Source organism: Enhydra lutris, unplaced genomic scaffold, assembly GCF_002288905.1.
Source record: "Enhydra lutris kenyoni isolate GAN:26980312 unplaced genomic scaffold, ASM228890v2 scaffoldscaffold20, whole genome shotgun sequence".
In the NCBI taxonomy this organism is placed as follows: domain Eukaryota; kingdom Metazoa; phylum Chordata; class Mammalia; order Carnivora; family Mustelidae; genus Enhydra; species Enhydra lutris.
In genome coordinates this window covers 33,087,029-33,114,513 of record NW_019154104.1, presented here as the reverse complement: position 1 = coordinate 33,114,513, position 27,485 = coordinate 33,087,029, and the positions used below count along the sequence as shown (strand labels likewise).

Sequence of the window (27,485 nt, the reverse complement as noted above, 5' to 3'; positions counted from 1 at the left end):
TTGCACCCCAGGGGCAGGGGAGGCCTGGCCCCAGGGAACAGATGGAATCATGTGAATATTCTGTCAGGTGCTGTGGTGGAAGCAAGTGGGGGGCGGCAGCAGCTCTGGGCTGTGAGCGGGGCGGCCATGTGGGAAGGGGGCCCCAATGGGACCCTAGGTGCAGAGCGCTTCCCGGGCTCACCGTGGGGTTGGAGGGGCGGCCCCAACCCGGACACTGCCTCACACCCTTCCCTTCAGTTCTTCCAGACGCTGGGTACATCAGCTGGGCTCGGGGCGACACTGCCAGGAGGGGACCGTGAGTGGCGCTGGGGTTGCCCCAGCTCCTGGAACCGGGCACCATGAACGACGTGGCCATCGTGAAGGAGGGTTGGCTGCACAAGAGAGGTCAGTGCCCTCGCGGCCGGGTCGGGGCCGGGGTCCTGGAGCTAGCCTGTAGGCTTTCCCTCGGCCGGCACCGTGATTGTCTGGCTAGGGCCCTCGGGCCGGAGAGCCCCTGCTGCCTCCCTCCCTGCTTTCCTGGAAGGCAGTGAGGACACTGGGGCCCGTCCAAGGCCTGGCTCGCTGGCGGCCCCGGGCACTGCCCGAGGGCTCCTGAGGGCAGGGCAGAGTTGCTGGGCCTGGCCTGGTGCCTGCCTCAGGCCTGGGCTGGGAAGGGGGGAGGCGCCTGCACCACCCAGGGGCCCGGCTTGGGTTGTGTTTGTGCTGGAGCAGTCAATGGCCTGAGCCCGGCACCCGCCCAGCCTCCCCTGTCTGCACTGAGGTTTCTGCGCCCAGGGAGGGGCTTGGCGGGGCCTAGTGGGGCTGGAGCCGTGGCCTCGGCCCCTTGCTTTGTAGCCTTGCCCACAGCCCCTGCTCCACAGCCCTGTCGTTGCTCGGGGATGGGAGGTGGGGGCTAGATAGGCTTCCGTCCAGGTGCCCAGGTGGGTGACTCCCTCCCACCTCAGGGTAGGGCTTAGCGACCCCCCCGCCCAGCTTCCTCTTCCTCCAGACCTGCCCCTTCCCAAAGCTGTGGTGACCCCAGCTCGCTACTTCCTCACCTGTGCCCTCCGGCAGATGGCTGGAGGGTGCCCCATCCCGCTCCAGGACCCCACGGGCTGTTGGGAGGGAACATTGGCAGCAGAGGGAGCAGACAGGGAGGTGTGGCAGAGGCGGGTGTCTCGAGCCTGGGTTTTGTAGGATGCATAGGAGCTCCCTGGCAGAGCAGGCTGGGAGCCTGCAGGAGCGGCAGGGGGAGGTGAGAGGTGACAGGGCTGAGGGGTCGGGGGCTGCAGAGGGCTTGAAACAGAGGATCGAGGATGTGGTCAGCGGCGTGTTCTAGAGTTCAGTTTGGCAGCTGTAGGGAGGCCAGTGCACTGAGCCTTGACACGGAGGTGAGGAGGCTCCAGGCCCTGTGGTCCGTGGGGAGCCCTTCCGCCCAGCTTCCCCTAAGCACCCTGCACCCACCTGCCTTCTTGATCCCCTCCCCCACTGCGTACTACCTCCTTGTTTCCCCAGGAGTCCTGCCTCCCTCCTGGAGCCCCTTTGCAGGGTCCGGCCCTGTCTGCCTCCTCTCATAGACCCCTTTGGTGTCCCCTCCCCCTTGACTTGGCCCCGTGCCTTTTCTCTGGGCCTGGCAGCAGCACACACCCACAGCCCACGATGGGACCGGTACCTCTCCGTCCTTGGCAAATACGTGTTGACTGATGGTCACCGGCACGTGCGCTGGCCCGCCAGGCTGGGGCGGGGATGCCTTTCTGAGGCCTGGGTGAATTCCAGTTGCCACTCGGGGCACATGCCTTCTGAAGGTGCTGGGGGTAGGGTACGGGGATGGTGCCCAGTGGGGTGTCTGGAGAGCTGAGTTTGAATGTGATTTAGCTGCTTTGTTACTGCAGATCTGTTTTGAGCTCTTTGGACCCTGGTGTCCCTGTGTATGTGATAGGAATGGTGGCGGGGACCTGTGTGCTGACGTTCGGCATGTGGTTTACCGGGGCCCAAAGTCAGGGTCCAGCAGCCTCCGCAGCCTCCAGGCCCTGCGGTCTGGCCCCAGCCTCAGGTCAGGAGAGAGGGTGTCCTGCTCCCCTTGGGGAGGTGGGCGTCCTCTGTGGGGGGTGACCTTTGGGCTGTCTCCTGGGTGTCCTGATGCTTTGTGCCCTGGGTCAGAGCTGCCACCGTGGGCGGTGGGGAGCCCAGCCTGGGTGGTGATTTCCGGCTGAGCAGGGACCTGTTCTGTGGGCCAGTCAGGCCCCCTGGGCCTCAGTGTCCCAGTGTGTGCACTGGGGAGCTGGTCCCCAGGAGTGAGCTCCAGCTGGGAGGCAGGCTGGGCAGACAGGGGTCCCCAGAGCTGGGCGGGCTTCCTGAGCAGGAGCTGGGTGATGTGACACCCGTGTCCCGAGTGACAGGCAGACGCCCCAAGCAACGAGCCGCGAACCCAGCACCAGCCGCCAGGGCTCAGCGGAAATTGGACTTTGCCAACGTTTGGTCCCTTCTGGGCCTTCTCCTGGGACTTAAAGGTCGGCAGTTTAAAAGAAGCAGGTGCTCCGGGGCGTCGGTCCAGCTGAGCTTGGCCTGCGGCGTCCGTTGTCTTCAGACCGCTCTGGGCGAAGGCCATGGCCTCAGCCTGTGCAGCTGGTTTGGGGCGTCTCTGCCCCTGGCCCCACTGCTGGAGCCTGTGACCATGTGCGCCGCATGCCCAGCCAGGCTCGTGGGGTTTTCCTGGGTGTTCCGCAGCCCCGGACGGGCCGGCTGGACCAGGTGGACCCGGAGAGGGGAGGAAGCCGCCTTCCTCCCCTCTCCTGAAGGAAGGGGTCTGGAGTGGGGTGGGGAGCCTTGGGCGGGCACCCCCGTGCTGGTGCAGGCCAGTGGGCGGCCGGGAGGGACATCCTCACCAGAGCACCGTGAGGCCGGCCCGGCCCCTCTGGGCAGCTGGCCTGTGGGAGTGGGGCTTCTCGGCTCCTGGGGCTGGCGTGGGGGCGCGTGACCGGTGACATCTGCAGGCACGTGGAGGGGGGTCTGGCCTCCTCGGGTTCCAGGCTGTGTCGGTCCACAGGGTCCTGGCGGGGACTGGGCCCCTGGGGCTGTGGTTTCTCCCACCGCCCCTCCCTCAGCTGTGGCAACGTCCCGCTTCCTGTCGTGGCCATGGCATTGCTTGTGTCCCTCATGTGGCTCCGAGGGGGTGAGATGGCGGTTCCACTTTGGTGGCACAGGCCCTCCTCCATCCCTGGTTTTGTGGCCCCATGTGGAGGCGGCCTTGCTCCCCTTCGGAGCTCTGCTGGGCAGATGCGGGGACGTAGGCCCAGGGGCCTGTTTACCGCACTTCTGGGCCCCAGTGGCCCTGGGGTTTGCACGAGGTGCCGCCGGCTGCTCGCCAGAGCAGGGGGCTCAGCGGGAACAGCGAAGGTGCACGTCGGCTCCCCAGAGCCTGTGGCCCAGGCTGGAGGGCAGGTCTGCCCTGGGCTTCCTGTGTGCCTCAGTCTCCCTGGCTGTCAGGGAGGGGCGGCCCTAGCACCCGTCCAGGTCACGCCGAGGTGGCCGTGGCTTTGGTTACGGCAGCCCCTGGTCCAGGAGGCGGCTCTTGCTGAGCCACGTGTCCGGCAGGGCCCAGGCGTTGCCCGTGGGGCAGCTCGGTGCAGGGCAGGCAGGCCTGGGGCTGGGAGGTGTGTGGCCGTGGCCGTGGCCGCCGTTGCTGGGGGCTGTTTCCTGTTTTGTGAGCCTGTTGGGTTCTCCGTGCAGAACAAACAACAGAAGAGGAAGCTGGGGTGACTTGCTTGGGGCGTGAGGGGTCACCGCCCGCCAACCCTGGGTGCCTTGGCCGGTGTTGGTGGCCCCAGCAGGTGGCTGTGGCGTGCTCTTTGGGCAGGGCAGCCCTGCGGTGGGCCAGGCTCTGTGCAGGGTAGGGAGGGGCCTAGGCTCCCTCCAGCTGGCCCTAGGCATTGCGGTGCCCTTGTGGCATAAGGGACACTGGGGCCTGGGATGAGGGGGCCGGGCCCCCTCCTGCCAGCAGCTCTCAGGGGAGGCCGGCCTGGGTTACACCAGGCCCGGTTCCTAGAAGTGCTGTGGGACAGCGTGGGGTGGGAGCTGGCTCGGCCACTGCTGGCGTCCCTCCTGCCCGGGCACACCCAGCTGGGCTTGGGGCCAATGCCGTCCCTGTGGGCCCGTAACCAGAGCCTGCAGCTGTGGCTCTGCGCCCACCCAACGGGGCCACCCCACCATGGGCTGGCTGATAGTCTGCCATTCCTCTCCACTTGGCAGGGGCAGGCCCCCCTCCCCCAGGCCCAGATCTGGCTCTGACCGGCTGGCAGAGACCCTGGGACTCCCGGCTAGGGTGGACTGGGCAAGGCGAGCCATGAGCCCGCTCCTGGGAGCCGCGCGTCCCCTCCTGGCCCGGCCTTTGCTTTCCTTTCTCCTGCCTTCAGGGGGTTCTCTTTAGCCTTCAGAAATAGTGGACTAGATCCCTGTTTCGGGGACGTGAGACTTGACGGCCTGCTTGGGGAGGGGTGCCTCCGTGCTGCTGCTGGCCCTGGTGCTCTGGGGTAGGGTCTCTTTACTCTGGATTTGGGTTTACGGGTCCCCAGCTGGGCCCCCAGACTGCAGCCCCAGTCCTGGGACCCAGGCCTGGGACCAGAGGTCCCGCAGATAGGGGGCAGCTGGGGGCTGATGGGTCTGGGGCCGCCGCTTGACCTCCCAGCCCCCTGAACCCCGCTGTGGTGAGGGCAGGTGTGGCAGGTGGCCCAGTGGCTGGTTGGTCAAGGGAGACTGGAATGGGGAGAGGCTGGGGGGTGGGCAGGGCATAGCAGCGGGGCACCAGGGCAGGGGGGCCATGACCTTATCCGCGGGGGCTCTGGGTGAGCCGGGACGTGGGCAAAGGGCAGGGACTAGCAGTGAGACAGTGGGGGTGGGCACAGGCTGTGGGACCAAGCCACGGGGCACATCCTGGGGGGTGTGGACGTGCGGCAGCGGGCACGGGACTCCGGGAGGCCCCTCCTCCCGCCTGCATGCAGAGGCGGCGCGGCGGCCGGGCTGAGGTGGGCTTGCGAGGAGGATGGCCGCCGGTGGGACATCTGGGCAGCCGGGGTGGGAGGCGCCGTCCTGAGGCAGGAGGGAGGCGGGGAGCGGCCCCAGTGCCTTCTCTGTGCTCTAGCGTCCACTTGTGTGCCTCGGGCCCTGACTTTGGGGCCTGCCTGCTGGAGGGCAGAACCAGACTCGTGAAGAGCTTGTCTGGTGATCTGGAGTGAGCCCAGCCTGGACAGCAGGTCCTGCGTCTCTGCTCACCTTCTGTGACCTTGAGAGTCCCCTGCTTGGGCCTCAGTTTCCCCAGGTGGCCGGTGGGCATAATGAGCCCTGTCAGGGGGGCCTTCTGGGAGGGGAGGGCAGGGTGGGATGGTGGGCTGGGGGTGGGCCCAGCCTGGCTCAGGGCCTTGGTAGGGGAGCGACTGTCTTCCCCGTGTCGCCTGCTGCTGGGCACGGAGTGGCTGCCTCCTCTCAGCCACACTGGCCATCCGAGCCTGGCCTCCGGGAGGACCCGTGATGCTGCCCTTGGAGAGCCTCCGTCTCGGGGGGCAGGTTGGTGTGGTGCACCCCAACGGGCCGGGGCCCTGTCTGAGTGGGGCTGTGACCCCCCCCTCCGACCCCCAGGGCACTCTTGGCTTCCGATGTCATTCTGTGCTCTCGTGTCCTGCTGGTAGTGTGGGGACCCGGGACCCTGGCTTGCACGAGGGCAGAGGCCTGGCAGGCTGGGCCCCCTGGGATGACCCGTGCCTGCACACCGCCTGCCCCGTCCTGGCGGGCGGGATGGATGGGCTGCCGTCAGCGGGGCCGTTTGCTCACTGTGCCGGAGAAGGTAAATGAGCGCCCCGCAGCTGTCGGCCCGCCATGGATGTGTTGGCGGCAGGGGACCGCACGGTCGCCGCTGTCAGCTGGCGCCTGCTCCCCGGGCCTGCTGGGGCTCGCTTTGCTGTGGAGAAACAGCTCGGCGCTGCCTGGCACCCTGCCAGCCGCCCGCACCGCTGCCGCTGCCGCGGCAAAGTGTTTATCCAGCAGTTTCCCCGAGAACCAGGGACTTGGGAGGGAATGTTCGTGGAGCTCAGGGTGCGGCAGCTGAATTGGGGGTGGGGGGTAGCGTGCCGGGACCCCCATGGTGTGGAGGACTCTGGAGCGTCAGGCCCGGGCTGTGGTGGGACCCCTGGGTTGCCCCCAGCTTGGGATCCAGCCCCCAGGTCTTCTGCCTGTCTTGTCCCTGAGCCCTTGCCATGTTGCCTTGTCAGTGTGTTTTGGGCTGTGGGGTGCCAGGGTTGCTAACAAAGAACCCCCCTTCTTCTGGGGTCCTCCAGCCTTTTTCTGGGCTTGAGCTGGCTGCCAGGATGAGCCGGGGTATTGGAAGGTCCCTCCTGGTGGATGACACAGGGGACACCGAGGGGCTGGTGCTGGGAGCCAGGGGGCCCTGGAGGGGTGGTAGGAGCTAGGGGAGTCCTGCTCTGGGCAACTAGGACCCTGGCTTAGCCTGCACGCCCTGCCTCGACCCCAGCTGGGGCCCTTCCCTGGGCGCCCTCGTGTGGGAGTGAAGGGGCTCAGGAGGGCGTGAGGGCCCCCCGCCCCCGGTCTGGTGGCTGGGCGAGATGTGGTCTCCGACGGGTGGGTGTGGTTCTGTGGGTCCTGGGGCACTGTGGGTCCCTCCCTGACCCCGGCCCAGGGCTGGGCTTCTAAGAGAACCCTGAGCAGGGAAGGAGAAGCTGCCTGCCCAGGTAGAGATCCTCTGGGTAGGGGTGCTTGCCCGCAGTTTCACCATGGCTCCTGTCTCGTGGCAGCAGGTATGCGGTCCTCCTGGCTGGGCTGCTGGGCCGTATGCAGGGGATTCTCAGACTGGTCTGGGCCTCTGCGGAGACCCTGTGTGGGCCTTGGTCTGAAATGTTGGCATGGGGAGGATGGGGAGGGAAGCGGGGGATGGAGACCGCTCTGGGGGTCCTGGGCTCTGGCTGCGAGGGCCAGGGACCAGACACGCGCCCTGGGCCTGGGTCCGGGTCCAGGCTGCTTCCTGTTGCGCATAGGCGGCTGCCAGGAGATCCCCCGGCTGTGGGCAGGCGTTTGTCCCCAGAGGAGTGGCAGACACCCCTGTTTAGGGAGTCGTGTCCTGAAGGGCCGACTTGGTCTTCCCTGTTTGTCCCCTGCCCAGAGTGAAGGTGCCGGGGTTCCCACCAGCAGCCCTGGATGGTGGGTGTCCCCGGCCCACGCCCATGGCTGCAGTCCTGTGGCTGAGGACAGCGGTGCTTAGGCCCAGGGGTGGCTGCAGCCACCACAGGGTCCAGCCTGTGTCACCCCAGACCCTCAGGACTCTGGGGCCTGGGTTGGACTCGTTCAGAGACAGGCCACAGCCCAGGATGCCTCTGGTACCGCGGCGGCCCCAGGTGGCCACCAGGGTGCACCCTGCCAGGCAGAAGGGGTCTGTGTGTCTCAGAGCCTCAGCCCCAGCCTCCCCAGGGGGTCCTCCCCTGGGTCCCCACTTCTCCCTGGGGGGTCTTCCCCAGGGGGTCTGTGGGCCCAGCTGCCCAGGTCGGGGGCCGAGTGAGGCCGCCTTCCCTGGGCCTTCATCCCACCTGTGTGTTGTGTGGCTCTTGGGCTCAGCCATGTGGGGCACAGGCGGGGAGGGGGCCAGCTGGGGACCTACCATGGTCCCCCCTTCAGTGCCCTGGGGCTGGGGGCTGGCGGAGGGCCAGCAGAGTCCCCGCCTGTCCTCCCGGGCCTTGTCCGAGGCTTAGCTGGGGCTGAGCCTGCCCTTCCGCCTCGTCCCTGCCAGTGTTGCTCCCTTGCCTCCTCGCCCCCCACTCCCCAGTTCTGGCTTCCAGAGCCTTCCTGGCCCTGGAGTGGGGGAGGGGTTGGAGGCTGCTAGACCACGGGTGCAGGGCGAGTCGTGGCTTCTTAGCAGCACCAGCACCCCCGTTCCAGGGATCCTGGACCCAGTGGGGAAACTGAGGCCCCCTCTGATACGTGGGTGCTGCTGGGCAGGCGCACACGCCCCAACTGCACACACGGGGCACGGTGCTGGGGCGCCGTGCGGGCACGGTGGGGGCTGGTGGCAGTTGGTGCATTAAGATGGATTTGGGGTCTGTGCGGGCGAGGCGCGCATCAGTCTCCCCGCTCAGTTAGCGTCCCGGGGAGCGGCAGCTGGCAGGATGGGAGGCACTCCATCAGGGGCCGACAGCTCCAGACTGGCACGCAGGCGGGTGGGAGCGAGCGGCCCGGGACGGCGCGGGTGGTGGGCCACGCACAGCCCCCCCCCGGAGCCTGCTCTGCTCTTGCCCACCCGCTGCACCAGCAGGGAAGGGGTGTCTGGGGGTGGGGGGAGTCCCAGGAGCGGCGTCCACATGAGACCTGACCGCAGCCTTCCCAGCGTCTTCCCGGGCTGGCGGTGCTCGGCGGAACCGGGCGGAGATCCCACTAAATGCTGTTGGGGTATGGGGCAGGTCACTACCGGCCATCCCTCGGGTGCTCCCTGAGCTGGCCCTGTTGGGCCTACAGCGGCACACTGGGCGGAGCAGAGGCAGGACTGGCTCTCAGAGGCCACGGCCGGAGGCCCTTGGTAGGGAGGGGCTGGGTGGTGAGGCGCGGGGAGCACAGGCGCCCGGTCCAGCATGGGGCCTTTGCTCGCCCCCCTCCCCTGGGGCTCAGCTGGGAGGGAATGCCTGGGCCCAGAGCTTGGGGACCCCAGCCCCCCCCCCCACCTGCTGCCCAGTGGCCCCTGTGATAAAGCAGTTGTCTAATTAGGAAGTTCTCCGTTGTTGTTCAAATTCCTTGCTCGGCAAAATGTAAATGAAACATTTTTTTTCTGGGTGTCAGTATGAAAAATGACAGTCGCCCGAATATCGCAGAGGACATCTGCTCTGGTTCTTAAGTGTGAACGCCTGTTTATGGCTGATGTGGCGAAACTTTGGGGAAAGTTCCCCGTGTACCTGGGTAACTCATCGTGCGCCATGGGGGTCAGGGTTGGGGCTCACAGCCCGAGGACCACACGGATACCTCCAGGGTCTGGCTTCTCCTTGGGGCTCTGGGCAGGGTGTTGAGGGGCTGTCCTGGTGCCCAGCCCCGGGGGTTGGGCCTTAAGTCTCAGTCACTGTCCTCTCAGTTCCGGACGCCAGGCTCCAACCCGCAGGCCAGGGACTGGCTGTGGTGGGCAGTCCCCGGGCCCCGGTCACTGCAGTAACTGGCTGGCCCCAGGTGGGTGAGGAGCGCTCAGCCCCGACGCCCTGGCAGGCAGCCTGCCCACCATGCTGGGGGTGAGGGGCAGGGGTAGGGTCCTGGGTTTAGGGTGTCCTGTCTGCTCAGGCACAGCGAGCGTCTGGCGTGCTGCAGGGCCGGGGCTTCTGGGGAGGGGGAGCAGAGCCGGAGCTTCTGTTGGGGTGGAGGCGGGGAGCAGGGCTGGTGGCCGCAGCCCCTCACTGCCTGGGTGTCCTCAGGGGAGTACATCAAAACCTGGCGACCGAGGTACTTCCTGCTCAAGAACGATGGCACCTTTATCGGCTACAAGGAGCGGCCCCAGGATGTGGAGCAGCGAGAGTCCCCTCTCAACAACTTCTCTGTGGCTCGTAAGTGCCCATGGCCACGCAGGGATGTGGTCCGGTGCTGTTGGGCGTGGGGCCAGCCCTGGCTAGACAGGCGGCCAGGGTGCCAGGAGTCCTCTGTGCCCAGCAGCCCCCGCACTGACGTCCCCTGGGCCTCCGTGTCTGGGGCCAGCAGTGGCCAAGGACCAGGTGGGGCAGGGCTGGTTCTGAGTCCCCATGGGAACTGGTGAGTGGCTGGTTCTGGCCAGTGGGAGCTCTCTGAGCTGAGTCCCAAGGGCTGGTGACTCTGGGGCTGGGGAGCGCCAGACACAGAGCTGGGCTGCAGGGGGTGTGGAGGGGGTGATGCTCAGCCCGGTGGGCCTCTGCCTGGTCTCTGTTTCTGGTCCGGGCACCCGGGTCCCTGGCTCTGTCCTGGCACTTCCTGGGATGCAGGCCCAGTTCGGGGGGCGCATGAGGGAGGGACTCAGGGAGCAACAGGCCTCCTGGGTCCCTCTTGGGATGCCAGAGTCCAGTGTCCAGTGGGGGGTCCGGGCTCCTCCATGCTCTTGCTAGCTCCGCCTTCCCAGTCCCACTGCCCCCGAGGCCTGGGGCAGGTTCTGGTCCAGGGTCTGAGCAGGGACGCCCCCGGACCTTGGCCGCCCGTCTTCCCAGGGTGCGCCGCTGCCAGTGTACCCGCCCCAGGGGCTTCTGTTGGGGAGTTCCCAGCCTGGGGGTCTCCCAGGGAGGTTTTACCGTGGAGTCCACGGAGTCCCGCAGCCCTCCCGCCCCCCAGCCTCAGGCTTCCACAGAGGCGGGTGGAGTAAGGGTCCCGGGGGAAGGGAGACAGAGGCAGGCACCAGCGTCCCCTGCAGCTTGCCGATCTGTGGGCTCCCTCCGCTGCCTCCTCGGCCGGGGCTGGGGCGTGTGCCACCTTGCTGGCAGGAGTGCGAGGGTCCTCAGGAGTGTTCAGTATGGGCAGAGTGCAGGGGGGCCGAAGGGGACCCTGTGGAGGCTCGCAGGAGGCAGGCACTGTCCGGAGGGTGGCCTGAGCAGTGGGGGAGGGGCCGGGGTCTTAAGGCCAGGCCACACAGGCCGGCTGGAGCCCCAGCCAAGGTGCAGAGCCACAGACAGGGAGGTGGCTGGGCTGCGGCCTCTGCTGGGGGGGCTTTTCCTTGGGGATGGATGGCGGGAGCGAGGGGGCGAGAAGCCAGGCTCTGAGATGTTGACACAGGCCACTTCCCCATAGGCTGGTCCCAAGCCCCCTTCTGGTGCAGAGCCCTGGTGGGCCACTTCCTTACACTCTGCTGAGCCCACGCGGGGCCCCTTGGGGTGGCCAAGGCCCAGGTGCTGGACCACCAGAAGCCCCTGCGCCGGCCCTGGGCTCCCTCTCCGCTCACACAGGCTGGGCCGACATTGGCCCAGGATTTCTGGGCAGTGTCCCCGATGGCCTCACCCTTGGGCTGGTGCATCTCCACAGTCCCTGGGCTCCCAGTGTGTGCACACATTCCAGGTGTGTGTGCCCGTGCCCGGTGTGCATGTGCTTGTGTGCTCCCCGTGTGCGTGCATGTTCTGGCTCTTTATCTGGAATCGGCAGCCTCTGGGGGGTGGGGTGTCACCAGCGTAGGTGAGTACAGCCCGAGCAGTCCTGGCCTCTCTGAAGGCTGAGTCACCACCAGCCTCTGCCGTGGAACGGGCCTGCTGGGGGGGTGGGGGGCAGGGCCCGGCAGTCTGGGGCAGGAAGACAGCAGGGGTCGCTGCTCAGGGCCCAGCCGCTTTCCCTCCCGCCCGCCCCCCACTGGGGCACCCGCGCTCACCGTCTGGCCTGTGGAGCCGTGGCCTCGTTTGCAGCACAGGCTCAGAGCCCGGAGGACCGAGGGAGAGGATGGCAGGGGGCCGAGAGGACCCAGCCAGCCCCTCAGGGGCACCTCACTGCTCAGAGCATGGCGTCTGGGCGGGAATAGGTGTCCCAGCCCCACTGTACGAGGAGGGGGGCCGGGGCTCGGAGTGGGCCTCCTGTGGCCCCAGGATGGGGTCCTGGGGGGCAGGTGGGCCGTGTGTGGGGGGGTACAGGCACTCATCTGCCAGCTCCGCCCCCAGAATGCCAGCTGATGAAGACGGAGCGGCCCCGACCCAACACCTTCATCATCCGCTGTCTGCAGTGGACCACGGTGATCGAGCGGACCTTCCACGTGGAGACCCCTGAGGAGCGGTACGAGGCTGACCCGTGGGCACGGCGGGGGCGTAGTGTGGGGAGCAGGGCTTCCGCGTCCACAGCGTCCAGGCCCAGTTCCCGGGCCCTGACCTGCCACCCTGCAGGGAGGAGTGGACGACCGCCATCCAGACGGTGGCCGACGGGCTTAAGAGGCAGGAGGAGGAGATGATGGACTTCAGGTCGGGCTCGCCCAGCGACAACTCGGGGGCCGAGGAGATGGAGGTGTCCCTGGCCAAGCCCAAGCACCGTGTGGTGAGGCCCTCCCCCCGCGTGGCCGCCGGGGAGCCCCGTGTGCGCGGGGAGGCGGAGAGGCGGGATTCTGGGGGGGCAGGGCCCCCCTGACCCCAGGCGACCGCCCGCCGCCCCGCAGACCATGAATGAGTTTGAGTACCTGAAGTTGCTGGGGAAGGGCACGTTCGGGAAGGTGATCTTGGTGAAGGAGAAGGCAACGGGCCGCTACTATGCCATGAAAATCCTCAAGAAGGAGGTCATCGTGGCTAAGGTAGGGCGCAGGGCCGGGAGCGGGCTGGGGCGGGCCGGGGGTGGGCCGCTCACCCAGCCCTGTCTTCCAGGACGAGGTCGCCCACACGCTCACGGAGAACCGTGTTCTCCAGAACTCGAGGCATCCGTTCCTGACGGTGAGTCCTGGAGGCCCCGTGCCTGTGTCCCTGCAGACCGAGCTGGTGTCCTTCAGAGTCCAGGCTGGGGATGGAGGCCCCCAAGGCTGGGAGGGGTGGGGGTAGCAAATGGGATGGGAGCCCTGAATCTTCCCTCTGCGCTGCCCGAGGCCCTGGGAGGCCCCCACCCCCCCCATTTGACACGCCAGGCTGTGTTTCTCCAGCGTGTTTGTTCGCTAAAGCAGTTTCTCCCGAGAAGCAGCTGACACCTTCGAGAGGTGCCGTTGTTTGCCTGGACTCACTCATTGTGCTGGTCTCACCTCCTTCGTGTCAGCCCGCCCCCTTCCTCATGGCCAGGCTGCGCGTCCTTCCCTCCCGCTCAGTGCAGCCCCGTGGCTGCAGCACCCCCGTCACGGTGGACAGAGACGCTGGGGTCCCCGCATACCAGCCCCTGCCCCTCTGGCCTGGCAGCGGCACCCCCTCCTGTGGGTTCTCCGTGGGGACGGGGGCCGTGCGGCGTGGCTGGTCCCGCTGCCTGAAGTCCGGAGCTGGCCTTCCCGTGAATGCAGCTCCTTCTGGCCGCTAGGTTAGATCTGGGGTCACTCACCTGGGGGGACGACTTGGTCATCTGGGCCTTTCCTCTCCCAGCCAGGCCGCCTGTGCCATGAGGTAGGAAGGCGGCTGGGAAGCTCTGCCCTGGGCGCGTCCTGCCCTCGCGGAGGGTCTGGCTGCTGCCCTGCCTCCTGTGCGGGGGGCGGGGGGCCGCAGGGACGCCTCCTCACTGTCCCCAGAACCTGCCGGCTTCTGTGATCCCAGCTGGCCGAGACTGGGTGCAGAGCCCAAGCTGCTCCTTCGGGAACGGCCTGTGGGGGTCGGGGCTCCGGGCGGGACGGGGCCCGGGCACCAGCTCTGCGTCCCCACAGGCCCTGAAGTACTCCTTCCAGACCCACGACCGCCTCTGCTTCGTCATGGAGTACGCCAACGGGGGCGAGGTAGGGTGGCTGCGCGGCCCGCCTGGGGCCGGCCCTCCCAGAGCCTTGGATGTCCCTTCCCCAGCATAGGGCCCACGGGGGGCGGGGGGAGTCGGGCTCTCAGGGTCTCGGCGCGGGGACGGGGAGGGTCCCTGCGGTTGTGCACCCCTCACACCCCGGCCCTGCAGCTCTTCTTCCACCTGTCCCGGGAGCGCGTGTTCCCCGAGGACCGGGCGCGCTTCTACGGCGCTGAGATCGTGTCCGCCCTGCACTACTTGCACTCGGAGAAGAACGTCGTCTACCGCGACCTCAAGGTGGGCGGGCAGGGCGGCGGGGGGCGGCGGGGCGGCGGGGCGGGCTGGTGCTGACCTGGAGGCCGCCCCTCAGTTGGAGAACCTCATGCTGGACAAGGACGGGCACATCAAGATCACCGACTTCGGCCTGTGCAAGGAGGGCATCAAGGACGGGGCCACCATGAAGACCTTCTGCGGGACGCCCGAGTACCTGGCCCCCGAGGTACACCCCTGCTGCATCCCCCGGGCCGGCCTGGGACCTCGTGCCCCCAGGCAGCCTGTGACCCCGCAGCCCTGTGCCCCCAGGTGCTGGAGGACAATGACTACGGCCGGGCGGTCGACTGGTGGGGGCTGGGCGTGGTCATGTACGAGATGCTGTGCGGCCGCCTGCCGTTCTACAACCAGGACCACGAGAAGCTCTTCGAGCTCATCCTCATGGAGGAGCTCCGCTTCCCGCGCACGCTCAGCCCCGAGGCCAAGTCCCTGCTGTCGGGGCTGCTCCGGAAAGACCCGAAGCAGAGGTGAGCTGCGCAGCCCCGGCCCCGTTTCCCCTCGGGACAGTGGGGCCGGGTCCAGGCCACAGTGATGGCTGATGTTCGCGTCCTTGGCCAGGCTGGCTGGGGCCAGACAGGCACCTTGACCCTGACCTTGCAGCCTCCCAGAGCTGCTCAGGAAGACCCCACCGTGCCAGCAGTGCCTGCCTCCCCAGTGTTCTACACGCGCGGGGGCACGGCCTGTCCACGGCCCCCCCAGAGGGGTTGCAGTACCCTACCCCTATGGCCCCAGGACCAGGCCGTGGCCCCGGCGCTGTGCCCCCCCCAACACCGTCCCTGCACTGCACTAGAGCCCGGTGGGGGGCAGGCCTTTGCTGAGCCGGGCAGGCAGGCAGCGGCAGTTGGCTTGTCCCCGCAGGCTTGGAGGGGGCCCGGAGGACGCCAAGGAGATCATGCAGCACCGTTTCTTCGCTAGTGTCGTGTGGCAGGACGTGTATGAGAAGAAGGTGGGTGGGGGCCTGGCGCCCCCGGCCCCTCCCCATACCCATCCCCTGGGGCCCGGGCTCTGCCTGCGGAGCCCTGCGGGGAGGAGCTGTGTCCGCATGGACTCCCTGAACAGGGCGCCCCGGCGGGGATGTGGGAGCACCATCTCTGCTCCCCCACTCCCTCCCTCTGGCCTCAGGGCCTCCTGCTGCAGGCTTAGGGTGGAACAGGACCAGCCCGGCAGGCTCAGGAGGGCCGTACCAGGGTGTGCTGGGCACCCTGTCACCGAGCAGACTTCCAGCTGGCTTCTGTCCTCTCCCTGTGCAGGCCCGTTGCCGGCCACATGCTGCAAGACAGGGTGCCCCTGCCCTGCCCAGCGACAGCTGGCCGGCGGCGCTGCTAGCTTGTGCAGGGCAGCCCTGGAGTACGGGGGCGGCGCTTGCCTGCGGGGCCCTCCTCCCACCGCCGGCTCCGCAGAGTTCCCACACACCCTCTGCAGCCTGATTCGGCTGTGTCCCTGTGCTTGAGCCGCAAAGGAGGCCAGCCAGGCCCTGTGCTCAGGACCTGTCCTGTCCCCGTTCTGCAGACAGAAAGGCCTGGTCTTCTCTCCTCATGGGAAGTCGGGCAGGGAGGGCCCAGTATATCAAGTTCACCTTGTACCCCAGCACTATCGGGGTGCTACTGGGGTCCCCTCCGAGGGCAGCCATGGCCCCCCTGAGCCACGGCATGGGAGTACCACGTACTGGCCCTGGTGGGGATGGGACTGTCCCTTTATCGTGAATTCTCAAAGTGGGAGCCCCTGGCGGCTAGGCTGAGTGGCCGTGGTCAGGAGAGCAGGCTATGAGTGCCCCCTAGGGATGGGGCTGGGCGCCCACCCTGTCCTGTGGCATCCCTCTTCATCTCCTTACCTCATAAGAGAACCAGAAAGAAGTGAGGAAAGCTAGAAAAGAGCATGGGTTTGTCACCTCTGCCTGGGGCCCTACGGAGCTGGTGGGCTGTGGGGCCCCCTGCGATGCCGGCCTGCCTCTGGGGAAGGGGCATGTCTGCAGGGTCCCAGGCCGCCACCCTCCCTTGTGTGTCTCCCTGTGGAGCCAAGTTCCATGGCCTCAGTGTGGCCTGGAGACATTTCCCTGTCGGTGGGGGGCAGGGGGCTCAGGCCCTGGGGCACTGCAGAGTACAGCCTAAACCTGCCCCCGCCCTTGTTCCTGCAGCTCAGTCCACCCTTCAAGCCACAGGTCACGTCAGAGACGGACACCAGATACTTCGACGAGGAGTTCACGGCGCAGATGATCACCATCACGCCGCCCGACCAGGGTGAGGGAGGGTTACCTCCCGGCCAACCCCCGAGCTTGTTTGTTCCCTTCCCTCTGAGGCCTGGGATGGTCCCTTGCGCGAGGCTGGTGGTGATGGGGGTGGGAGGGACCGTCCTGGCCCCAGGCAGGCGAGCCTTGGGGCCTGCCTCGGTTTCTCCAGATGCATGGTAGCCGTGCTCCCCATGCTGGGATCTGAGCGTCCCTCCCGCCCGCCCGCAGGTGACAACATGGAGGGTGAGGACAGTGAGCGGAGGCCCCACTTCCCACAGTTCTCCTACTCGGCCAGCGGCACGGCCTGAGGGAGGCCAGCTGGCTGCCCTGCTCCTGGCGGCTGCAGGGGACGGGGAGGAAGCCTCGCAGGACCATGTGTGTTTGGTGTGATTTCTGGGTGCGTGTGGGAGGAGCCATGCCCCTCCTCCCGGCGGGGATGGGAAGACGCTTCATGCTGTGGGCAGGCGGCCAGCCTCCGAGGAAAGGCGTCCTGCGGGGTTTTTAATTTATTTCATCTCGGTCTCCAGACATGGCCTTGGCCTTCAGAACGATTAGAGTCACGTAGGAAAAGGTCAAGGACCTTATGCAGCCACGTGCAGGTGGGGTCTGGGTGCCCTGCCTGTGGCCCCTGCATCCCTCCCGCCAGCTGTCTCGGCCCGGCCCAGGGGCACCAGCAGTAGCTGGTTGTGGCGCGCGGGCCTGGTCCCTTTCCTGGGGCAGGCCAGGCCGGGCTCGCCCGGAGGCAGAGGAACGAGGTTGCAGTCCGTTGCTGTGTATTACGCTGTTCACTTGTATTTTGGGGTTTTTAATCACAGTGACCAGAAAGCCCCTCCCACACTTTGGTCCCTTCGGGGGCTTCTCACTGGGACGGTGTCCCCAGGTAGCACCCGTCCTTCGGCGCAGCTTCACTGGCCCGCTGTGTGCCCAGCGCCCCTTGGGAGGGGCCGCGGCGCACCCTCCGCGCCTCGAGGCTGGATGCCATGCCGCCCAGGGCGCTTTTTACGTTCGACTTTACTATTTTTACTACCACGAGACTTTCCCTCCAGACCCCTCAGTAAACACTGCTTTTCGACTCTGGCTTGTTTTGCTGGGCGGCGGGTCAAAGAGCGCGTGGGCTGGCGCGCGGGTTGGGGGAGCTCCGTTCAGCCTGTCCCCGCGAGCGAGGGAGGGCGGGCAGATGCCCTGGCTGTCCACGTGCCCAGCTGGGAACCCCCCTCAGCCCAGGAGGCCTGGCAGCATCCCACAGCCGGTCGGACTGTCGTGGGACTGTCGGGGAGCAGGGAGCGCGGAGCAGGGAGCGCGGCCCCACTGGACCCAGCCGACCAAGGGACGGGCGACAGTGCCCCCTGGTGGCCGCTTGCTCCGAGCAGACAGGCGCCCGCTGCCCAGCCCACGACGGCGGAGGGAGCCTGGGAGCCTGGGAGCCGTCGCTTCCTCATCGCTCCTGTGGACTCCCCCTGCAGGTGTGGCCGGGACGTCCCGGCCATTCACAGATCCTGGGGCATGGGGCCTGCAGGTGGGGGTGCAGGCCCCTCCCTCTCCAGACCCCCGGGTGGTTTCAGGCAGGGTGGCTGTCCTCCTCTGCCGGAGGGAGCACCTGTGAGGAGTGCCGGGTCGGGGGCACATCCGGAGCAGCCCCCAGTCACAAGAGGGCACAGCTCTCCTGGAACCACACACACGCACTGGACGTGACGTCCTGATGGGTGCTCTGGAGGTAAGAGACGTCCTCGTGTCACGTACACAAACGTGGGCATCAGGTCCGAGCCCTGAGTGCCAGCCGGTGCAAAGGTGAAACGGTGCAGCTGCTGAGGCCAATGGTCTGGCGGTTCCTCAAGAAACCACACACACAGGGACCAGAGTCCGGCAAGTCCACTTCTGGGTCTGCACCCGGAAGGACTGAAAGCAGAGATCCATCCCCTGTGGTCCCTGCAGCACGGTTCACAGCGGCCAACCTGTGGATGGAACCCGAGTGTCCGGCGTGGGTGAGCGGACACGCCAAACGGCCCATCCACTCCCAGGACTGGAGCCGGCCTTCAGAAGCGGCCCTCCCGGCCCCTGCGACGACACGGGCGGACGTGGAGGACGCCATGCGGAGTGGAAGAGGCCTTCCCAAGAGGACAGACACTAGGGCTCCACGAACATGGGGGCCCTGGAGGAGTAAGATGCACAGGGAAAGCAGAGGTGGTGCCCGGGGCAGGGCTGCGTCTAATGGTGAGAGCAGATCCGCACGGTAGAGTCCTGAGACGATGGGACACGCTGGGGAACACATCTGGTGCCATCGGGCTGCACACTTGAAATGGTTAAGATCATTACGTTTTAACATACAGCTTAATGCAGAAAAGAAGAAAAGGTCCACCACGGGAAGTACAGCGACCCCCTCCGTTATCCTCCAACTCTGAGCAAAAACAGTGGCTGCTTGTGCCAGGCGGCTGTGGAAGTCGGGGAGGGGCCTGGACTCGGGGTCGGGCGGTCCCGCCGCTCCCCACAGGTGATAGGGGTTGCTTTTGGTCCCAGGAGAGGGGTCGGAGTCGGGGGCCTGGACACGGCACAACCCCATCTCAGTGCGGGGAGCTGAGGAATGAGCGAATGCCCCAAACTTCTGGGGGGGGCAGCGCCAACGAGACCGGCACCTCAGACAACTCCTGGGGGCCTGTCCTGTCCCGTCCCAGCCGGACCGCCCTCTCCCGGCCCACATCCCCACGGCCACTCTCGCCAGCCCAGGGGCTTCCGGCGGGACGGACCGTGCTCCGCACCTGCACCACGCACCACCTCGGGCCGCGGGCCTGCCCTGCGGAGCCGCGGCGGGGCTAGCCCAGGGACGCCGGCTCGGAGACGGAGTTTATGGTCCTTTGGGCGTTGTGTCTTTATACCTCAGGTGACTCCGTGGGCGAGGCGAGGCGGGTGCGAGCTGAGTGCCTCCGGCCCGAGAGGCCTTGACTGAAGTGCGGGGTCTGCTCCCGCCCAGCCACGGGACCGAGCTTATCGAGCCTCCGGCCGCTCTTCTGTCCCATCTGTTCCTTTTCTTGTCTTTCCTCACCTGATTTTGGATTTAATGAGTTTTTTCAAACATCCGTCTTCTCTCCTTTGCTGGCTGTTTCACCAGCTTTCCCATGACATTCCTTCTCGGCCGCAGGAGCCGCCTGCCATGCCGGCCGCGCGGAGGGCCCCAGCCCAGCGGCTCCCGGACGGCGTGGGACAGGACGGACGCCCACCCCACGCTCTGCGTCGGCCCTAACACGCTGTGACCACTTCTGCTCCCAGGAGGCAGCTGGCATCGGTTTCTTTAAATACGGGCTCTCCTGCGACCGCAGAATGACGCGACAGGCCTTATTTTTACTACTTTTCAAGATTTTATTTATTTGTCTGACAGAGAGTGTGGCTCTGAGAGAGAGCCCAGGTGGGGTGAGGGGCAGAGGGAGAAGCAGACCCCGCTGAGCAGGAGGCCCAAAGTGGGGCTCTGGGATCATGACCTGAGCTGAAAGCAGATGCTGTACAGACACACCCAGGCGCCCCAACCACATGCCTTAAAAAATTTTTTTTTAATTTTTAAAAATACTGTATTTAGGGTGCCTGAGTGTCTCAGGTGTTAAGCGTCATGATCCTGGGGTCCTGGGACCGAGCCCCGCATCGGGCTCCCTGCTCAGCGGGGAGCCTGCTTCTCCCTTTCCCGCTCCCCCTGCTTGTGCTCCGTCTCTGTCAAGTAAATAAAATCTTTAAAAAAAAAAAAAGATTTTGAGAGAGAGGACAGCATGAGTCGGGGGAGGGGGAGAAGCAGACTTCCAGCTGAACAGGGAACTGCCCCACAACATGGGGCTCGATCCCAGGACCCTGAGGTTACGACCTGAGCCACAAACAAGAGTTGGCAGCTTGATCGGCTCCAACCTTGACTGGCGCAGGTGGCACCTCCACCGCCCATCTTCCCGCTGAAGCTGTCCCTGTGAAACACTGACCACCCCCGCCCTGACTGTCGTCTATGACCAGATTCCCTGAGGGGCCTCCTGGGCAGGATCGGTTCCCTGTGTCGGCTCAGGTCATGGAGCCCCCTCCCCTGACGGTCCCTAGAGGTGTTGGGACCGCCTTCCCCCCGGGGCTGGATTGCCCCCCCCCCCCCCCAGCACAGACGGGCCAGTCTGTTACCCCCTCGCGTGCTGATGGACACCCAGGCTGCCCTCCACCCCCCGGCCATGGTGACTCACAGCACGGTGACCACGCGGGGTGGGGCACACGTCTCTTCATGGTCCTTTCACTTTCGGGTAAACACACTCACACTAGAGGGACACCCCACAGTTCTCCTTTCCGTTTTTTGAGGAACCCAGCACACTCTTTTCCACAGTGGCCCCATGTTCCACTCCCACTGACAGCGCTTTCTCCGCGTCCCCTGCCCACACTGGCTCTGCTTTTTTGTTTTTTTTTTAAGATTTTAGTTATTTTACAGGGAGAGAGAGATCACAAGTAGGCAGAGAGGCAGGCAGAGAGAGAGAAGGAGGCAGGCTCCCTGCTGAGCAGAGCCCGATGCAGAGCTCGATCCAGGACCCTGAGATCATGACCCGAGATGAAGGCAGAAGCTTTAACCCACGGAGCCACCCAGGCGCCCCTGGCTCTGTTTCCTTAATGGTGGCCATTGGTGAGAGGTGCTATGTCCTTGGGGTTTTGATGTGCTTTTCCCAAATGACTGATGTGATGCTGCGCCCGCTGGACTCATGGCCCGCAGAGGGGCACCCAGGAGGCCCCAGGGCCTCTGCAGAAAGCCAGACGAGAGGAGGTCCTGTGACCAGGATGGCCAATGGACAGCTGTTTCCAGAGCTCGGGGCCCTGCCCGCGTCGGCCTCCTTGCCTGTGCGTGGCCCTCCCCATCTGAACTTCAGGGGTTTTTATGCTCCTCTCACGGAGGCAAATCCGAGTGACTCTCCAGCCCACCACCCTGCTGTCTTCTAAGGATTCCCTGGACACTTCTTTGCTCTGAGCAGGCCGCTGAGTCCATAGCAGGGGACCCTCGCACCAGGTGAGGGAGATCCACACTCTGCTCACGTATGACCTCCCCTGGCCACCTCTTCTGCCTTGCTGGCCACCTCGCTGTGGCTCCCATCAACAGCCCTCCCTCCAGGTTGCACACACCCCACTGCCCTGAACACAGTGAGGACACTGCCCAGCTGGGCGTCACTCCTGGAGAGCAGGGACCGTCAGGCCACCCAGAGCCGCCCCTGAAAATCCCAGGGGACACCCAAATGGGCGCAGGTAGTGGCACCATCTCAGGGACAGTCTGGGACGTCACCCGACATCCCGAGCTGCTCTGACACAGCGGTCCTGCACTCCGGAGTCAGACGACCCAGCTCCAAATCCTCTCTCCTCACCACTGGCTGGGGGGGCTCAAGGACCCGACTCCGGACGCCTGTTTCCCATCCATAAAATCGGGAAGAGTGGGAACACACCTCACCCAGAGCTCCGAGGGCCTGTATGGCGGTGGGCACACGCCCTTGGAGGCTGTATTCCCAGAACTGCTGAGCGAGGCCTCTGGTCCAAATATAAAGGGGTTTATTCACTCTGCCCTCAGTACAAAATATAAAACAGACCCCCGCCCCGGCCCCCAGCTCCGCAGCAGCAGCGCCCGTGCGGCCCGTCCGGAAAGCTGGCATCTGCCCCGGGCCTCAGGCCTCGAACATGGCGCAGCTGGCACACAGCAGCGTCTCGTGAACGTCCCCGCAGCTGCAGCAGCACAAGGAAGAGAGAACAAGTGATTCAGCGGCTCACTTGTGCCCCCCAGACTGCTATGTTGCGGTGCTGACCCCCGGTCCCTGGACCTTATCTGGGGACACGGCTGGGAGCTGCAGACAGAACCAGTTACGACGCGGCCCCACGGCAGACACATGTGCCCCGACCCCATGCTCGAGGCCACCGGGAGAATGCCGAGGTGCGCCCACAACCCCGGGGCCTGCAGGCGGCCTTCCTCAGAGCCTGGGAAGGAGCCAACACCACCGCCGCCTGATCCTGGACGTCTGCCTCCAGAGCACGAGAGCTGCTGTCTACACCGCCTGTGTGCAGTGTTGGCCCCAGCGGCCCCGGCAGACTGAGACGGCCGGTGGTCCACCTGCGGCCTGCGCTGCACAGAAACCTCCCAGTGTCCCGCGGGGATTTACTGGGCCGCAGTGGTCCAGCAAATCACAGGGGACAGTCGTGAGGAGAGACCCTGCAGGACAAGAAACCGGCTGCCTGCTACAGAACCCGCGGAAGGCTGTCTAGTCTGAGATGCGCCAGCAGGAAGGCAGGGCTGCCCGCCACCTGATGGGGAGGACGGTAAGCCCATGGCCCCCCGCACGGGGCTCGCGGAGGTTGATCAGCTGTGGGCAGGGTGCCGCTGGCCGCTGTCTTTGTGAACGCAGAGCCTCGGCACAGCACCCGCTTCTGCGGCTCCCGGCACAGGGACCGAGGGCCCACCCCTGTGGGGGCGGCAGCAGCAGGCCAAGGCTGGCTTCCACACCTGCCACGTCGGCCTCGTGACTTACAGCCTGCCGTAAGACGGAGCAGAGAGCCCGGCCGGTCGTGTCTGAGAAATGGACGCCCCCTGCCCCCCGTCACAGGGTGAGCTGTGTAGGCAGTTGGGGAAAAGCAGAAGTAAAGACCAGGAGGACACCGTCAGGGCATGAGGAAGGTTCCCGCACACGGGCGGGCGGGAGGAGGGCTCCAGGCAACTCTCCTTCCCCCTTGGCCACCCTGGGCCCCCCACCACATGAATGGCCTCGGGACGCTGGGGACCCAGCCGTCTCCAGTCCGCACAAACACAGGAGGGGCAGAACCAGCAGAAGCAAAGGAAAGCGTGTTCTGTGTGTGTGAACAGCTGACATACACGCCCAAGCCCGGCTCCCGGCGCCCACCCCGCCTCGTGCCGCACACGCTGCCCGGCTTTCCCAGGCTCCAGCGGCTGGCCGCCCCGAGCGGGGCTTCTGCTTCGCACGGCTGGTTTTAGACTGCTGAGACAAGCCAGTCTGAGGTCTACACGGCCAGCTCCGAGTCTGCGTGGGGGGCCGTGTCTCACACCCAGCAGCCGACGGTGGCTCCTGGCGGGGGGACTGGTACCCGGCACCTCCCAAACAGGTGTGGGTTCAGCGGGCGGAGACAGACACACGCTCCCGGAACAGACCAGGCGAACGCTCCGGTTCCGCTCGAGGCGGTAGGAAAGCGCGTGCACCGCACACACACACACGCACACACACCTGCTCCCACCGCTTCCTCCACGGCAAGCCGGCGAACAGGAAAAACCACGGGAGCGGGTCCTAATGTCAAAACCTGAAAAGTCGGCCCATGAAGCACGGCGAGCCCCCAGCAAGGGCAGAACTGGCCGTCTGCGCGACCTGCGTCTCCCCGAGGAAAGCGGTCCTCAGAGAAGCTGCAGGCCAGGCGGTTCTCGGCCCCAGCGTGCCCCAGCGCACCCCCAGGGGCAATGCCGGTCAGGCCCCTCTCCTACCCCCAGGCCCCCACCGTGACTGGGGCGCCCCGCGGTCGGGCACTTACTCCACAAGGGCGCACAGGCTGCAGGCCACGGCCCCGCAGCGGCAGCAGGCACGCACACAGCGCCCGCAGAGGGCGCGCTCACACTGGCCGCACACCGCCGTCCCGTCCAGCGCGCGCACACAGGAGGAACAGGCTCTAGTCGCGGCCCCGGACAGGTCTGTGAGGAGGAAACACCACCTGTCAGCCCCACAGGGGATCTCAAGTGCTGGAGGCCATGGGGCCGCCTCCCCTGCTGCAGATGGAGGGCTGACCCGACTCCCTACACACCTCTCCCACCAGGTCCTCATGACAACCTTCCAGAAAGCACCGCACACAGACCCTTGCTCACCAGGGAGCCCCCAGGCGCCCAGGAGCCCTTAGAGCGCGGTTTCCGTGGCTCTGGGGTGAGCGCTCCTTCCATTCCCGCTACCTAGGTGCTCGGCACCGGGAGGATCAACTCCTCCCTCACTGGCTTGCATGAGAACTCCCGTGGCTTTCGTCTCACACGTCCAAAACCTTTGTCTCCAAGTGTGGCCCCTGCCTTCCTGGGCCCCGCTCCAGGCCCTGGGGGGTGGGGAGCGGGGTAGGGGCGGGTGGTAACTGTGACTCCAGCAACACGACACTGCGGCCTGTCCAGGATTCCCACCCGGCTGGGACGCCATGTCTCGCTGCAAGTGGAAAGGAGGCAGGACACCAAGGGGGTTTCTACTCTTTTCCTGATCCCCCAGCCAGAAGCTACTGCACAACCCCCAGGCTCGGACGGTGGCTGGGGGGGTACAGCCTCCTAACATCAGGAGCCTCTGGCGCTCAGCAGCTCGTCAGACCCTGGGGCCAGCCCTTGCCTGTCTGGGGGAGGAGAAGCCCCCAGGCCCACGGTGTCAGGAACGAAGGACAACACACTCGTCACAGCCCCCCTCAGCGCACAGGAAAGCGCCCGTCGGCCTCACTCACCAGCTTCAGCGGCCTGGGCTTGGCTCCTGGTCAGCCGGCCGTCTGGTCCAATCAGCATCTGCCCCCGTGCAGCCCGGAGGGCCTCTGTGGGGCCCGGCTTCGGGGACTCCGGCAGGTCAACGATGGCACAGCTCTCCTCCCACACGTGGTCCATGTAGGCCTGAGCCCCGCGGAACAGGAGCTGCTTGGTTTTCTCTGGGGAAGACAAACCAGTGCCGGTGTTCACAGCCCGGTGGGGTGGAAGCTCTGCACGGCCACCTCGTCCTTCAGGCCGGCGGAGGCCAGGCCTCCTCTGTGCTGTCGCCCAGTCGCCCTCAGCCCACGCTGCTCCCTGGTGAGCTGGGGACCACTCTGTCCTCTCGCCCTCCTCACCCAGGCTGCACAGTCCCCTCCTCCAGGAGAGTTCTGGGCCATGCGGCCCTACCCAGTCTTCCTCTCCGGTGCTCGCGTGGCTCTTGGGACAAGGGGCCTCACCTCACTGCTGTTTCCGGCCCAGCTCCCTGGAAGCGGGCGCTTCACATCACTACTTCACAGCCAGCGGCTCCGGTCTGGGCCCACAGCCCTGGCCGGTGGCACCCCCCATCTCCTGCTGAGCTGCTGGCAAAGGACAGGGCGGGCGGCAACTGGCTCTTGGCAGAGGCAACCCAGAACTTTCCAGACCCGGGTGGGCCCTGGACACCCCCCCCCCCCCAGCTGAACGGCCGCTCAGCACCGGGGCAGCAGCTCTCCACTAGGTCCCGGGCGGCCATCCGGGGGCTTTCACAAGACCCAGTGCCCAATGCCAGCACCCAAACGCTCTGCGGTTTCCTGCCTTGTCTGCACGGAGCCAGGGCGGGGACCCTAGAAGCTGCCGACCCTGTGTGATGGCGACAGGAACGACAGGCCCCGGGTACCGGAAGCGGGGGCCGACGACGGCTCCCCTCCTCTAGCCCCTCCCGAGCGCGCCTGATCGCGGGGCGGAGGGCGGGGGCCTGTGCTGCGGGTGATGCTGGTCTTTACAGCGTGTGACCCGAGCGAGGCCGGCAGCCCGGGCGGCAGCCGCGGCCGGAACGCCAGCGGGCTCGAGCGCAGGGGAAGAGCTGGACTTGGTCCCACTTGTCTCGAGCTCCTCTGCGGCGCACAGCGACAGCCCGTGCCCGCGGCGCGCTCCGCCAGGTCCACCCCCGCGCCGCACTCGCTGCCCTCGAAGAGCCTCAGGTGCGCAAGGACGGGAAGGCGGAGCAGCCGCGTGGGGGACGGAGGACAGGCTGTCCGAGGGGCTCTCGCCCACGTCTGCTGCAGGGCAGCGGCAGCGCTTCCTGCGGGCACCGACACGGGGCCCCCGGCCGTGCCCCGCCGCGGCCGCAGCCGTCCAGCCAAGCGGTGCCGGGAACGCGCCCGCCCGAGCGCACCACGCAGCCCGCGGGACCCCCGCAGCGGCTCGCGGCCCTCGCAGCTCAGCGGCAGCCGCGCTGTGCGCTCACGCCGAGTCCCGCGCCCCGGGCTGCCTCCCGGCCTCCGCCCGCAGCTCCTTTCCCTCCGTCCCCGCCTACCCGCTCCCGCTCGGCCTCTGCGGCCCCCCGAGACCCGTGCCCGCTGGGGACCCCGCGCCCTGCGGGTCCCCCCACCCCCCGGACCGGGGCGCTCCGGCAGACGGGGCCCCGCGCAGCCCGAGGCTCCGGCCCGACGCTTGCGCCCGCCCGCTCCGCTCGGGACTTGGCCCTCCCCGGCCTCCCGCGGACCAGGGGCAGCCCCGGGCCGACGTCGCGTCCCCGCGGGGCGCGCCCACGCCGCTCTCACGGCGCCGCGCGCTCACCGAAGATCTCCCGCGAGTGCTGCTCGGCGCATACGCCGCGGCTCAGCTCCCTCTGGCCAACCCGGACCTTCAGCTGCAGCGGGACCGCGTCCGCGAACGGACAGCCCCGCTTGGGCATGGCCGCGGGCCGGCAGCGGCGCCGTTCAGCCGCGCGTACCTCGCCGCGACCGGTGACGTCACAGCCGCGCGCCAAAGCGGCGCGGCGCGGGATAGGCCGGGGGCAAGCGCGGAGGCGGGGCTCGAAAGCGGTGCTGCGCGGGATAGGCCGGGGGCTAGGGCCGAGGCGGGGCTCGAAAGCGGTGCTGCGCGGCATAGGCTGGGGATCACGGAGGCGGGGCTCGAGCGCGGCGCGGGATAGGCCGGAGACGGGGCAGGGGCGGGGTTGAAGGCGGCGCGGCGCGGGATAGGCTGGGGACGAGGGCGGGAGCGGGATGGGCAGCGCGGGAAAAGTCGAGAGTGGGCGGGGCCCCGGTTGCAGCGTGGCGAGGGATGGGCCGAAGGCAAGGGTGTGGGGCGGGGTTCGGAGGGGGCCCGGCGCCGGATAGGCCGAGCGTAGCTTGGAGGCGGAACCGGTGCGCCGGGGGCGGGCCTTGTGGGAGGTGCGCCGCGGGATAGGCCGAGCGCGACCCGGACCTGGAGTCGGAACGCGGCGTGTGGGGATGGGCTGGGGTCCCGTGGGGGGCGGGGGCGGTGGCTCAGCTTTTGCAGGGCCGCGGTCCCTACACCCCTGTTGGAACTGGTACAGTCCCTTGTTTGTCACCGGCGCTGGAGGACGATTCGCGTTTCCTTGTTTTCAGTGGAAGGGCCTCCCGGAAGTGGCCGCGCGTCACTACCGCGGTTCCGGGGCGTCACGTCCCTTCCCGCCGCGGGAGGGCGGCGCGGCCCGGGGCCCGTGTGGGGCGACCGTGTGGGGCCGCCGTGCGGGGACCGGCAGGGGTGTGGGCTGCGGTCGTGCGGGGCTCGGCACGTGCTTCGGCGGCTGTGTGTCCGCGCGCGCCAGGCGGGGCTGAGGGGCGTCGGGGACCCGGCCGGCCTCGTGTCCGCCTGCTGCCGCCCCGGCCCCCTCGCGAGCGCCCCCGGCGACCTCCGTCCCGCAGGTCCCTAGAGTGGAGCTGCAGCGCGCGGGGCCGGTGCGGCTGTTGCGCAGCCTCGGGAGGGAGCGCAGGCGCGGCCGCGGCCTGAACCTGCGGGACGGAGGCGGGAGGCGGCCCCGCAGCTCCGTGCCGGGAAGACGCGGGTCAGCAGCCGAGGATCTTCCGTGCAGCTCGGACCCGGCGGCCGCGGGGGCCCCGGCCCAGCCTGGAAGGACGGCCAGGCCCTGCCGCGCTCAGGGGCCGGGGTCGCGCGCAGCCGGCGGGGCCTGGGACGGGTGGC

General features: G+C 67.3%; 2 protein-coding genes across 6 annotated transcripts; one reads left to right on the top strand and one right to left on the bottom strand.

The window, feature by feature from the left end:
- Positions 1-16,952, top strand: LOC111148765 (AKT serine/threonine kinase 1). 3 transcript variants are annotated; one of them, XM_022505562.1, is made up of 13 exons: positions 1-384; positions 9,423-9,551; positions 11,604-11,715; positions 11,823-11,967; positions 12,089-12,220; positions 12,291-12,356; positions 13,259-13,327; positions 13,495-13,620; positions 13,694-13,822; positions 13,906-14,120; positions 14,512-14,599; positions 15,788-15,890; positions 16,109-16,952. In XM_022505562.1, exons 1-13 carry the CDS (start codon positions 339-341, stop codon positions 16,186-16,188), a joined length of 1,440 nt encoding a protein of 479 aa, XP_022361270.1. In that variant the 5' UTR covers positions 1-338; the 3' UTR covers positions 16,189-16,952. The 3 variants fall into 3 exon arrangements, with proteins under 3 accessions (XP_022361270.1, XP_022361271.1, XP_022361269.1); XM_022505561.1 differs by having other exon boundaries at positions 2-384; positions 11,823-11,970; XM_022505563.1 differs by lacking the exon at positions 13,694-13,822 and having other exon boundaries at positions 11,823-11,970.
- Positions 16,953-21,395: 4,443 nt separating this feature from the next.
- On the bottom strand, positions 21,396-26,269 carry LOC111148781 (SIVA1 apoptosis inducing factor). 3 transcript variants are annotated; one of them, XR_002640717.1, is made up of 5 exons: positions 26,112-26,269; positions 24,317-24,511; positions 23,387-23,543; positions 23,089-23,161; positions 21,525-21,583 (listed from the first exon to the last, which is right to left on the bottom strand). XR_002640717.1 is itself a non-coding variant. In XM_022505590.1 (4 exons), exons 1-4 carry the CDS (start codon positions 26,227-26,229, stop codon positions 21,526-21,528), a joined length of 528 nt encoding a protein of 175 aa, XP_022361298.1. In that variant the 5' UTR covers positions 26,230-26,269; the 3' UTR covers positions 21,396-21,525. The 3 variants fall into 3 exon arrangements, 2 of the variants coding, with proteins under 2 accessions (XP_022361298.1, XP_022361300.1); XM_022505590.1 differs by lacking the exon at positions 23,089-23,161 and having other exon boundaries at positions 21,396-21,583; XM_022505592.1 differs by lacking the exons at positions 23,089-23,161; positions 24,317-24,511 and having other exon boundaries at positions 21,396-21,583.
- Positions 26,270-27,485: the final 1,216 nt, after the last annotated feature.

What these genes read in the sequence shown, in the direction of transcription:
- LOC111148781 (XM_022505590.1), bottom strand. Translation starts at nt 26,229, where the DNA reads ATGCCCAAGCGGGGCTGTCCGTTCGCGGACGCGGTCCCGCTGCAGCTG. An exon ending in GCACTCGCGGGAGATCTTCG is followed by an intron (nt 24,512 to 26,111) that starts GTGAGCGCGCGG and finishes TGTCTTCCCCAG; the next exon opens with AGAAAACCAAGCAGCTCCTG. An exon ending in AGCCTGTGCGCCCTTGTGGA is followed by an intron (nt 21,584 to 23,386) that starts GTAAGTGCCCGA and finishes GTGCTGCTGCAG; the next exon opens with CTGCGGGGACGTTCACGAGA.
- LOC111148765 (XM_022505561.1), top strand. Translation starts at nt 339, where the DNA reads ATGAACGACGTGGCCATCGTGAAGGAGGGTTGGCTGCACAAGAGAG. An exon ending in GTGGAGACCCCTGAGGAGCG is followed by an intron (nt 11,716 to 11,822) that starts GTACGAGGCTGA and finishes GCCACCCTGCAG; the next exon opens with GGAGGAGTGGACGACCGCCA. An exon ending in AGGAGGTCATCGTGGCTAAG is followed by an intron (nt 12,221 to 12,290) that starts GTAGGGCGCAGG and finishes CCTGTCTTCCAG; the next exon opens with GACGAGGTCGCCCACACGCT.